Source organism: Muscardinus avellanarius (assembly GCF_963383645.1).
Source record: "Muscardinus avellanarius genome assembly, chromosome: 11".
In the NCBI taxonomy this organism is placed as follows: domain Eukaryota; kingdom Metazoa; phylum Chordata; class Mammalia; order Rodentia; family Gliridae; genus Muscardinus; species Muscardinus avellanarius.
This window is the reverse complement of record NC_137797.1, coordinates 17,051,919-17,064,947: the sequence shown is the minus strand read 5'-3', so window position 1 is coordinate 17,064,947 and position 13,029 is coordinate 17,051,919. Positions and strand designations below refer to the sequence as shown.

The window sequence follows — 13,029 nt, the reverse complement described above, 5'->3', positions numbered from 1 at the left end:
TATCCCAGAAACAACACTTGATGGAGCCTGAAGGGACTGGTTCAGTGGCACAGGAAGTCCCTTGTCTCTCTGAGTCTGTTCCTCCATCCTGTGAACCAGCCCCCATGCATCTGTCCACTGGTCGGGTTGTGGTAGGTACTTTGTGAGTTGTGGAGTACAAATCACCTCTCAGGTCCTACCCTCCACATTGTGGCAATTCCTATGAAAGCAGAGGGGAAGAAGCTAAAGACTCTAGCCAGAGAGTTTTACCCGTATTTTCTTCACCCAAGAGGCTCACAGCATCAAGAGGCTAATTTAAAAAACATTTTACTTAAAACAATGTAGGACGATGCCAAGTGTAGTGGTGCACGCTTGTAATCCCAGCCTTTCGGAGGCTGAGACAGGAGAATCATAGTTCATAGACAGCCTCAGCTGCTTAAGTCCTTCACAACCCTGTTTCAAAATAAAGAATGGAAAATAGGGCCAAGGGAGAGCCGGGCGTGATGGCGCACGCTTGTAATCCCAGCATTCGGGAGGCTGAGACAGGAAGATCGCGGTTAGCGGACAGCCTCAGCTACTTAGGCCCTCTGTAATTCAGTGAGACTCTATTTCAAAATAGAAAATAAAAAAATAGGGGAGGGGGTATAGCTCAGAGGTTGAATGCCCCTGGGTTCCATCTCCATAACCCACAAAAAAAAAAAAAAAAAAAAATAGGGCCAAGGGTATAGCTTGGAGGTAGAAAGCCTTTATGTTCCATCCCAGTACTAAAAAAAAAAAAAAAAAAAAAAAAGTAGAAACAACTAACATTTGAGTGCTATGCCAAACACTTTAATGAGATTAGTCTTATTGGGGTTCAGGCACCCTGTGAGATCAGTGTTCCAGTTCAGTTCCACTGATAGGGTAGGTGGGAGAGTGATGTTTCCCATCAGACCCTGGAGCCCCACTCTCTTAAGTTCCTGTGTCTTAGCAGCTGGAGGAGAGAAGAGAGTGTGTGTCCGGGCATTGTGTTTAAAAGGTACATCACTGCTTAGAGCTGCTCTGTGTACACTGGGTATACCCTGAGTCAGAGCATGTGGATGACTGTGGAATTCATTTTCTGGAAAGCATTCTTGATGCTACCTTGTGATCGCCTGGTCTGCCTGCAGGGGTGGAGGGGAGGACCAGGTCCTGGGAGCCTTTTCAACCTGTTACACTCGTGGCTATAGTTGTCTCCCCGGAAAAAGCATCTGCGACACTAGTGGCAATACCCCAGGATGTTGACACAGGGTCTGTCTGTTTGTACAGGTACTTTCTCTTTGTCCATACACAAGTGGAGCAGGATGCCTCTCAATGGTGAGAAGCAGTGTGTGGGAGAGGACCAGCCGAGTGATTCCGACTCCTCCTCCCGGTTTTCGGAGAGCATGGCTTCTCTCAGCGACTATGAGTGCTCCAGGCAGAGTTTCACGAGCGACTCCTCCAGCAAATCCAGCTCTCCTCTTTGTGAGCCCGGGGACAGCAGGGGCTGGGGCGGTGGGGGCTCGCGGATGTCCGTTGGATTTGGAAACAGCAAAGGCAGGACACAGGTTTCCCTTCCCTCCTTTCTAGATGCACCAGAAGAGCGTTTTCTAGACACACCAAAGGCTCTGTAGCTACTCTGCATATGTTCTCAAATAAATAGCCACGAAAGCTTCCAACCTGCCGAGGTTGTTTGGTTTTTTTTTTTTTTTTTTTTTTTTTTTTTTTTTTTTTTTTTTGGTGTTGGTACTGGGGTTCCTGGAAGCCCTTCTACCTCCGGGCTACACTTCCAGACCTATTTTATATATTTTTTAAATTTGGAAACAGGGTCTCTTAAACCAGCAAGGCTGGCTCCGAACCTGCGCGATCTCCTGTCTCCGCCTCCCAAGCACGGGGATTACAAGCGTGCGCCACCACGCCCGGCCCGAATTTTATTTTGGTCAGTGCCTCTCATCTACTTTGGTTTGATCACAAACCAGACTCCCAGTCCGATTTGTCTTTTCTCCCAAATGGTGGAAAGCCACTCCTTGTGATCACTTCTTGGACAAATTGGGATAAATTCAAATTCAGAATCAGATAGCTTTTCTTTTCAGATTCACACTGAAGGAAACTTGCCCTCATGGGAGGGTCAGGCAGGAAGTGAAATGATCTAAAGGGTTTCCTGCTGCTTTCAAACACTGTTGTGCAAATCACCCAGAAAGGGGACCCTTGAAGGATTACTACACTAGGGTTGCAAGAAAGCGTTGAACAAGTGGCTGTGGTAGAGAGGGACACATTTTTTCCTTTTGCGTGCATGTGTGGAGATGTGACAGACGGATGTGTTTGCCTTTTTTTTTTTTTAAGTTTTTTTAATTAACATTTTTGTCTAGGAAGTACAACAGCTTCAACTGACATAGCAAATGTAGAAAAAAGCATCTGCTACTTAATAGGGTCAGATAGCTACTTCAAAAAACCTTTGCTCACTTGTATTTTATTTACATTTTTATGTTCTTGTTTTTATTTCTTTTTATTTTTTATTTTTATTTTTTGGTGGTACTGGGGTTTTTGGAAGCCTTTCTACCTCCGGGCTACACTCCCAGACCTATTTTATATTTTTTATTTGGAAACAGGGTCACTTAAGCCAGCATGAGGGTCCCTTAAGCCAGCATGGCTGGCTCTGAACCTGAGCGATTCTCCTGTCTCCGCCTCCCAAGCGCAGGGATTACAAGCGTGCGCCACCACGCCCGGCTTGCTCTTGTTTTTAAAACTTGGAAAATATATAAGTATAGAAAAAAGAGAAACTTTAGATGAGTAAAGAAGGCAGCCTAACGGAGAGAGATGGGGTAAAGGAGGGCAACACCCTAATGCACATGATGTATATCCACAGACATATCAAAGTCAGTCACTAAACCAACATGAGAAAGGAGGAGGGGGGAATAGGGTGGGAACCGGGGAAGGGCTAAATGAGTGGTGTGTGCATGTGTGCCTCTGCCATCCTGTATATCACCAGGATGTATGATTACAGTGGACCAATACATTTAATAAAAAAGTATTGGTTATAGTGTCACCAGAAGATGACAGCTGGTAGCATATAACTTTATCCTTTACTTAGGCCGCGCGCGCGCGCGCACGTGTGTGTGTGTGTGTGTGTGTGTGTGTGTGTGTGTACTCCACTTAGCGTTATAACTAAAACATTTACTCATGATAATGTATTTTCTAACATGTTTTTATGACTTTCTACTACTTCTATTAAGTGAAGAGAACATAAATTTACCTATCCATTGATTTAACATTGGACATTCAGTTTCTGTTTTGATTTTGCTATTATAAATGATGCTTTATGAACATCTTGGTACATAAAGATTTTCTGGAAGTCGGGATCTCATTGGATTATTGGACCAAAGAGTACAGACATTTTTAAAGGAGAATCTTGAAATAGAGTTGCCACAGCCACGCCAGGTTTCTGTGCCTTTTCTTTTTTTTTTTTTTCTGTGTGTGTGTGTGTGTGTGTGTGTGTGTGTGTGTGTGTGTGTGTGTTATAGCTCTGAGCTAAACCCCCAGCCCTGTTTCAATTTTATTTTCTATTTGGGTACAGGGTCTCACTAAGTTGCTGAGAGCCTCACTAAGTTGCTGCGGCTGGCTTCAAATCTGTGATTCTCCTGTCTCAGCCTCCCAAGAACTGGGATTATTACAGACATGTGCCATCTGTTACTACTCTTGACACTATATATAGGGTCCACGCACTTTAGGATAATGGGGCATCCTAAGGAAGGGTCTTGCTAATGTTCTGAATCACCTTTCTCTTCTTCCTCCTTCTGCTCTTCCCCACCACTACTTTTGTTTTAAAAAAAAAAAAATAGATAGGACAGTATTGCCTATCAGTATTGTTGTTGGAGTTCATGACTTTTAATTATAGAAGCTAAGATTTCCAACAGTGATTTTTTTTTTCCAGTACTGAGGATGGAACCCAGGGGCATTCTACCTCCAACCTACATCCCTAGCCCTATTTTTTACATTCTTTTTATTTTGAAACAGCCAACAGTGATTTTATAAGTGTGATTTATTAGAACAATTTCTTAGTATACTCACTAGAAATAACTCAAGTTCTTTATTACATTGTACTGAGAAGTAGATTCCCCAGCTTCCCGAGTTTATTTTATTTTTCTTCAATTATTTACTAAGTTCTTAACTATGCTCTTTTTTACTTAAATTGCCTTATTTAATTATCTCAGGCAAGCCCTGTGAGGCAGTAAGCTATATCTTAGTGAAGTCAAATGATAACTACCAGTCGGCAAATCTTAGAATTGAACTTAAGCCTTGTGTCATACTGCCTATACATTTAAAAATTAGAGTTTTAAGAAATCAATTATTTCATACTGAGTTTACTTAAATTATGAGAATTCTGAATTACAGAATAAAAGAGTGTATCAGTTTCTGTAAATAAATGCAAGTATCAGAAAAATAAGATACTTTCAAGAAGTAAGTTGTAATAGGCCTATAGAAACCTATTATAAAGCTTGTCTTAGAAACATTTGAAAGTCTATTATCAAATATGTTAACTGAAGCTATTGATGAGTGCCCAAATTTTTGAAGTCAATTTATTAGTGAGTAAAGCTGCCTGTCTAGTATATATTATTTTTACTTGTAAAGCCCTGAGATACACATTGGAATAAACAAAATCTTGTCTGTATCAGGAGGCTGCACTGGGTGATAACTTCTCTTCTATAGCGGTGGCTGACTTAGGTTTTTCTTTCAGCAACGAGCCCTCCCAGGGTTGTAACATTTGACGAAGTGATGGCTACCGCAAGGAACTTGTCCAATCTGTCTCTTGCTCATGAAATTGCTGTAAATGAGAACTTCCAGCTGAAACAGGATGCTCTCCCAGAGAACAGGTAACCCGGAAGCCTTGGTTGTGTACAAATGGTGCTAAAGATTCTCAGTGTACGCGTGTACATATCACATTTATTCACATGGATTCTTGGGAGTGTTTATATAGTATCCACAGAGCATAAACATTATTAACTCTCTAATAATGCTTACATTTGTTTTTTAAAAATTCTTCTGGGGTACACATTACCCATAGATTTTAGGACTCAGATGTCACTTCTTGAGGGAAGCTTTTTCTGATGTCCCTGAACTCCCTAGATACAATTAACCTCTTTGCTAAAGACTCCTATAACCTCCCTTACCTTCTCTTTGTTAAGAAATTTTGTAATTTGGGGCTGGGGATGTAATTCAATGGGTAGGCCATTTGCCTAGTATGTGTAAGGTCCTGGGCCCCCCCCACACACACACACAAAAAAAAAAAAAAAAAAAAAAGAAAAAAAGAAAAAGAAAGAAACGAAAAGAAAAGAAAAAAGAAAGCCCTTGTAGTTTTATGTTTGGTATCTATCTTCTTCACTTGATTGAAAACACCATTAGTGGTGGAATTATGCCTATTATTTTTCTTTTTTTGGTGGTACTGAGTCTACATCCGGCCTATACTCCCAGACCCATTTTATACTTTATTTGGAAACAGGGTCTCACTAAGTTGCTGAGAGCCCCACTAAGTAGCTGAGGCTGGCTTCGAACCTGTGTGATCCTCCTGTCTCAGCCTCCCAAGCGCTGGGATTACAAGCCTGCGCCTCCACACCCGGCTGGAACTATGTCTCTATTGCTTGCTGTTCTATCTGGATCGCCTAGCAGAGTGCCTGGCATATATAGTACATGCTCAAGAAATATTTGCAGATCAGTTTATTAAAAACTGATATTCCAGTTGTAAAGGATAAATACATGCAGCTGAACTGCCAAAGTATAAGAATAGGCAACCCAGGGCATCTGGAGGTAGGAGTCACAGCTGCATGGGGACATTTCCTGGTTCACCTCACCCTAGAGACCTCTAGTTAGACCCACATTCTTATTCCCCACCTCAGCCTCTGACGTCAGTGGCTCACAATTCCTCTGTGACAAAGAGGAAAAGGTATGGGCCCATTGCTACAGATTAATTATCTTTAAGGTGAAGTTGGTTCATGGAGAATAGCATTGAATTTTCAACCTCAACAGTGCCAATTATTAGTCCTGAGACCTTCTCTCTCCTAATTATGACAACTTATAGTATTTGATCCTATATAGAATGTTTTATTTTAAAGCAGGGAAACCAGTAAACAATCATTTTCCTTTGTTAAAATATGGATCATCATTCTCCTAGGGATGATGCTTATACTATCATTAATATTTTTAAGATGGCTGGCTAAAGGAGTTGTATGCATTTGGTTTTCTTTGGTAATTGTGTTTTGTCGTGATCCTTTATACCAGCTCTGTTGTTTCCCTGTAGGCTAGGCTGCCATCATCTGTAACCTGGACTCTGTTATCTCAACTGGTTGTCCCATCTCCATTTTAAGCTGACTCTAATCTGTCCCCCATATCCACACTGTAACTGTAATGATCTTTCTAAAGCATAAATCACACTCAATTATTTCTGAGCTTAAAACCTTTCAGTGGTATACTATTGCATGTAGAATAAAAATCCTTTCAGTGGTATCCTATTGCATGTAGAATAAAAATCCAAACTCTGTTATCTGTTATCTCTGAAAAGCCCTATTTCTCTAACATGTCTTTCGTGTGTGTGTGTGTGTGTGTGTGTGTGTGTGTGTGTGTGTTAGTTACCAGGGATGGAACCCAGGGGTATTCTACTTCCAAGCTACATTCCCAGCCCTATATTTTATTCTTTATTTTTTATTTTTGGTGGTACTAGGGTCCTTGGAAACCCTTCTACCTCCGGGCTACACTCCCAGACACCTATTTTTTATATTTTTATTTGGAAACAGGGTCTCTTAATCCAGCAAGGCTGGCTTTGAACCTGCACTATCCTCCTGTCTCCGCTTCCCAAGTGCTGGGATTACAAGTGCACCACCACCCCCAGCATTTTTCTTTCTTTCTTTCTTTCTTTTTTTTTTTTTTTTTTTTTTTTTGGTGGTACTGGGGTTCCTGGAAGCCCTTCTACCTCCGGGCTACATTCCCAGACTTATTTTATATTTTTATTTATTTGGAAACAGGGTCTCTTAAGCCAGCGCGGCTGGCTTCAAACCTGTGGGATCCTCCTGTCTCCACCTCCCAAGTGCTGGGATTACAAACTGCCACCACCCCCAGAATTATTCTTTATTTTCGAAACAGTGTCTCACTAAGTTGCAGAGGGCCTCACTAGGTAGCTGAAGTTGGCCAACCTGCAATCCTTCTGTCTCACCCTCCCAGTCTTGCTTCTTTCTTGATCTAGGAGTCCATCAAGGTTAATCTGCCCCAGTGACTTTCTCCCTTTTCTCATTTTTTATTGTTCTTCTTCTAGATCTTCATATAGCTTCTTTCTTTCCCCACTGGAGTCTGAACCCAAAGATTACTACCTTAGAAGAAGCTTTTTTTTTTTTTTTTTTTGGTGGTACTGGGGGTGGAACCCAGAGGCTTTCTACCTCCGGGCTGTACTCCCAGAACTATTTATTTTATATTTTATTTGGAAACAGGGTCTCACACTAAGTTGTGGAGAGCCTCTCTAAGTAGCTGAGGCTGGCTTCGAACCTATGCGATCCTCCTGTCTCAGCCTCCCAAGCACGGGATTACAAGTATGTGTTACCACGCCCGGCTAGAAGCAGCTTTTTTATCTACTCACTGAAATGAGCACTTCCCTCTGTTATTGTTCACTGCATTGTCTCATTCCCTCCTGATCAGAGCTCTGAAATTATCTTCCTCCTTTGCTCCTTTGTTGTTTATTTTGATCTTAGGGCCTCACAAATTCTAAGCTTAGCTGTACCACTAAGTTACACTCCCAACCCCCTTACTTGTTTTTCTTTTTTGCAGTACTGGGGATGGAACCCAGGGCATTCTACCTCCAATGACACCCCCAGCCCTATTTTTTATTCTTTATTTTGAAACAGGGTCTCACTGAGTTGCATAGGGCCTCACTAAGTAGTTGAGGCTGTCCGTGAACCGGGATCCTCCTGTCTCAGTCTCCGAAAGGCTGGATTATAAGCGTGTGCCACCACGCCCATCTCCTTACTTATTTTTAATGTGTTTTTATCTTTCTTTCATTTCCTTTTTTTTTTTTTTTTACAGTATTGAGGATGGAACCCTGGGGCATTCTACCTCTGAGCTACACCCCTGCCCTGGTTTTTATTCTGAAACAGGGTCTCACTATAAGTTGCAGAGAACCTCAGTAAGTACCTGAGGCTGGCCGCGAACCTACAATCCTCTTGTCTCAACCTCCCAAATTCTGGGATTACAAGCGTGCGCCACCGTGCCTGGCTTGTGTTTTTTCTTTCTGTTCCTGATAACATAAGCTTTTGAGGGAACTGACTTGGCTTTTACTCTAATATCCCTAGCATCTAAAATAGGGCCTAGCATATATTAGATGTTCAGTACATATTTATCGACTAATAAAAATGCATTCTTAAAGCTAAAATTAGTTATTTTCTTATGAAGTACAACAAAGACATTTGGGAGTATCTGTGCTTTAAATTCAAGAGCTGCAGACAAAGGCACTTCGGAATCAGAAAGATCCTGGTGTGGGTCCTGGCCCTGCTGAGACCACATCTGAGCCTCACATTCCCCAAGGATAAGATGGGGACTGCACTTCTCACTTTAGATGCAATATCACAGGCGTAAACATGCCTCGCACATAGCACTCTGATACTATGGGAGGTATTAATCCCTCTTGCCTTCATTTTCTTCATGGCTAGAAAATCTGAACAAGGGAAACAAATTGCAGTGTTAGGGCACAATATCTTTGCTCAAAAATGAAGTAGCCTGCTATCAACTGTTCATTTTCTTTTGACCCTCCACACTGGCCAAAATTTTCTTTTTAAAATATGGCTGACTCGCCTGGCATGGTGGGTCACGCTTGTAACCCTCGTGCTTGGGAGGCGGAGACAGGAGGATCGCGCAGGTTTGAAGCCAGACATGCTGGCTTAAGAGACCCTGTTTCCAAATTTAAAAAAGTATAAAAATAGGCCTGGGAGTGTAACCCGGAGGTAGAAGGGTTTCCAGGAACCCCAGTACCATAAATATATATACCTGACTCGAGGTGGGCATGGTGGCGTACACTTGCAATCCCAGTACTTGGGAAGTTAAGACAGGTGGATCGTGCATTTTTGAAGTCATCCTCAGCTACTTAGTGAGGCTCTCAGCAACTTATTGAGACCCTGTTTCCAAATAAAAAAATCGAAAAAAGGTCTGGGAGTGTAGTCGGAAGGTAGAAAGCCTCTGGTTTCCATCCCCAACACCACACACACACACACACACACACACACACACACACACACACACACACACAAATGGCTGACTCGAGGTGGGCGTGATGGTGCACACTTGTAATCCCAGTACTTGGGAGGCTAAGACAAGAGGATCACGTGGGTTCGAAGTCAGCCTCAGCTACTTAATGAGGCTCTCAGTAACTTGGTGAGACTCTGTTTCCAAGTAAATATAAAATAGGTCTGGGGGTGTAGCCCAGAGGTGGAAAGCTGCTGGGTTCCACCTCAATACCACACACACAATATATATATGTATATGTATGTACGTATGTGTATATATATATATATATAATTATATACATAAATATATTATATGGCTGAGTCACTTTATCAAATACTTTTGGGTGAAAAATATAGCAAAATTAGTCAGCTTCCTGATACCCAAAGGAATGCCTGGATTTCTATGATCATATCCCTTCTCCACCCTCATGCATAACTCTTTGAAAAATTAAAGGGCTAAAAAGTAGTTTTCAGCCTAGAGGAAAGCTTTAAACTCTGATATCCCTTAAGGGGTTACAAAATGACTTTAGCTCCTTGCTTATCCGTCCCTTCATGTCAGCTGTGTGCAGCTTTTGTGAAGCCAAGAGCAGAAGTCTCTCCAGCAGTGTTTACTTCTCGTTTTGTTCTGGAGTGAGGCTCTCAGAAACTTAGTGAGACCCTATTTCCAAATAAAATATAAAATGGGTCTGGGAGTATAGCCCGGAGGTAGAAAGCCTCTGGGTTCCACCCCCAGTAACACCAATAAATAAATAAATAAATAAATAAATAAATAAATAAATAAAGTTGCTAAGTAGAATATAATATTGACAGTGACAGAAATAATTTTAACTCCTCAGAAAGCTCAGTTTCTTCTCTCATACCACTGTTGTTTCCTTAGCTGTTTGCACTTTAAGAGAACTTTGGCCCGAGCAGCGGTGCACACCTATAATGCCATCTTCTCGGGAGGCTAAGGCAAGAGAATCACAAGTTCAAGGCCCACCTGGGCAACTTCCAAGACCCTGTCTCAAAATTTTAAAAGACATTAAAATTGGCCAGGTGTATAACTCAGTGGTACACGTGCCTGGTATGTGTGAGGCCCTGACTTCAATCCTCATACAGCAAACAAACAAAACAAAACAAAGAGGAAGGAAAAAAAAAACTAGGAGATGTGTGTAGCTATCAAATTAGTAATGTATTCGCCATGCCTTCATTGAAGTCTCACTAAATTCCAGGCACTGCTAAGGAGTCCTAGAAGAAGGATTTGTGGACTCTTCCTGGGAAAAGTATATTGCCCTATGGCAAAAGATATTCCTCAGTAATTATAGTGCAGGAAATGTGTGATTTTCTGAAAGCTGCTGCAAAATGATGTAGGAGTTTGGTGGGGCTATGTGTGTGAGAGAGAAATATATGTGTGTGTATATGTGTATATATAATACACACACACACACACACACACACACACACACACACGTAGGGGTAGGTACTGAGAATTGAACTAAGGGACATTCTACCTCTGAGCTGTACCCCCAGCCTCCTTTTTTTTCATTTTTGTATTGAAACATGGTCTTACTAGGTTGTTGAGAGTCTTGCTACATTGCTGAGGCTGTTCCCGAACCCATGATCCTCCTGTCTCAGCCTCCCAAGTACTGGGATTATAAACATGTGCCACGCCCAGCAGGAATGTGTATTTTAATTTGCACCTACTTCAGGACATGACATCATGGGTGAAGCAAGGTGGCTACCTATTCTATTGTGGGCTCTTCCTGGGAAGTTTCCTTTTTTCCTTTGATTTGGTTAACGTTAAATGGGACATGTAAGCAGAAATTGGCAGGCATTCAAATACATATCTCCTTGGGGTCAATCTATTCTGTTTTCTGCCATGAAATCTCAACCGTTGAGGAAAGACCAACTTTAATGTCTCATCTCTAAAATCTAGAACAAGTTTAAAGATTTATTTAGAAAAGTAGCCAGCTGAGCCAGACGTGGTAGTACACATTTGTAATCCTAGTACTTGGGAGGCTGAGACAGGAGAATCAAAGGTTTGCAGCCAGCCTCAGCTACTTATTGAGGCCCTCCACAACATAGTGAGGGCTTGTTTTATTTATTTATTTATTTATTTATTTATTTATTTATTTATTTTTATAGTACTGGGGATGGAACCCAGAGGCTTTCTATGTTCGGGCTATACTCCCAGACCTATTTTATATTTTATTTGGAAACAAGGTCTCACTAAGTTGCTGAGAGCCTCACTAAGTAGCTGAGGCTGGCTTCGAACCTGTGCGATCCTCCTGTCTCAGGCTCCCAAGCGTGGGGATTACAAGCATGAGCCACCATGCCCGGTGTGAGGGCCTGTTTTAAAGTAAAGAATAAAAATAGAGACAGAATGGTCCTGTGATTAATCCCCAGTACCACAAAAGAAGAAAAAAGAAAAGAAAAGTAGCTACGCTGGGCATGGTGGCACACGCTTGTAATCCCAGCATTCGGGAGGCTGAGACAGGAGGATCGCACAGGTTCGAAGCCAGCCTCAGCTACTTAGTGAGGCCCTTTGCAACTCAGTGAGACCCTGCTTCAAAGTAAAGAATAAAAAGTAGGGCTAGGGGTGTAGCTTAGAGGTAGAATGCCCCAGGGTTCCATTCCCACTACTGCAGAAAAAGAAAGAAAGAAAGAAAGAAAGAAAGAAAGAAAGAAAGAAAGAAAGAAAGAAAAGAAAGATAGATTATGATATCTCCTTAGGACAGAATTTTATAAAATAATTAAAAGCGATGGTAAGGAAACATCTTAAAAGTCTAGGGGAAATACTTAGGATAGAATATGAAAGGAAAAAAAGATATTATATAATATGCATACTGGATACTTTTAACTACTAAAACAATGCATCGAACAAGGAAAATATGTCAAAAAATTAATATTGGGATGAAAGGTGATTTCTGTTCTCTGTTTCTTGATGCATTTCCTGAGATTTCTACAGTAAGCAGGTAGTTTTTGTAATAAGGGGAAATGATGCTTATTTTAAGATGGTCTATTTTGTTTCTCTAGCTTGGCTGGTAGAGTGAAGAGCATTGTCCACCAGGCCTTCTGGGATGTCCTGGAGTCGGAACTAAGTGCTGACCCTCCGGAGTATGAACATGCCATCAAGTTGTTTGAAGAAATCAGAGAGGCAAGTTTCTGTTTGCATTAAGTAGTGTTGGTCCTTACAGAATGAGAAGCTTCTAGACAATAGAAACTTCCTTCTCACAGCTCTGGGGGCTGTGAAGTCTTAAGATAGAGGCACCAGCAGACTTAGTGTCTGGTGAGGGGCTGCTCCCTGTATCCTAAAAGATACCTTCTTGCTGTGTCCTTGCATGGTAGAAAGGACCAGGGAGCTCTCCGGGAGTTCTTGTGTGAGGGCACCAACCCCATTCTGGAGGACTCCACTCTAATAACCTAATCACTCTCAAAGAGTCCAACTGAAATACCAGCCACTGGGTTTTAACATATGGATTTGGGGGTGAAATAAACATTCAAACTATAGCAGTTAACCTCTCCCTCGCCCCCTCCACACACACAAAGTTGTTTTAGGTCCTTTGGTATTGGCTTCTCTTTTTGGAAAATAGTCCAGTTAGTAGGGTTTTCCCTGCACCTTCTTTTTTTTTTTTTTTTTTTTTTTTGGTGGTACTGGGGTTCCTGGAAGCCCTTCTACCTCCGGGCTACACTTTCACACTTTCAGACCTATTTTTACATTTTTATTTGGAAACAGGGTCTCCTAAGCCAGCGCGCGCAGCTGGCTTTGAACCTGCGCGATCCTCCTGTCTCTGCCTCCCAAGTGCGGGGATTACAAGTGTGC

The 13,029-nt window shown here is 41.9% G+C and overlaps 1 protein-coding gene across 1 annotated transcript in view; it reads left to right on the top strand.

Annotated features, from left to right (window-relative positions):
- Positions 1-1,298: 1,298 nt before the first annotated feature.
- The window catches only part of TCP11L2 (t-complex 11 like 2), a gene marked incomplete at both ends in the record, with an annotated part of 38,739 nt that continues 27,008 nt past the window's right edge, over positions 1,299-13,029 (top strand). Inside the window, 3 exons of the mRNA XM_080705064.1 lie at positions 1,299-1,458; positions 4,709-4,844; positions 12,243-12,363. Of these exons, the coding sequence (XP_080561190.1) occupies positions 1,299-1,458; positions 4,709-4,844; positions 12,243-12,363 (417 nt within the window). The remainder of the gene's footprint in view (positions 1,459-4,708; positions 4,845-12,242; positions 12,364-13,029) is intronic.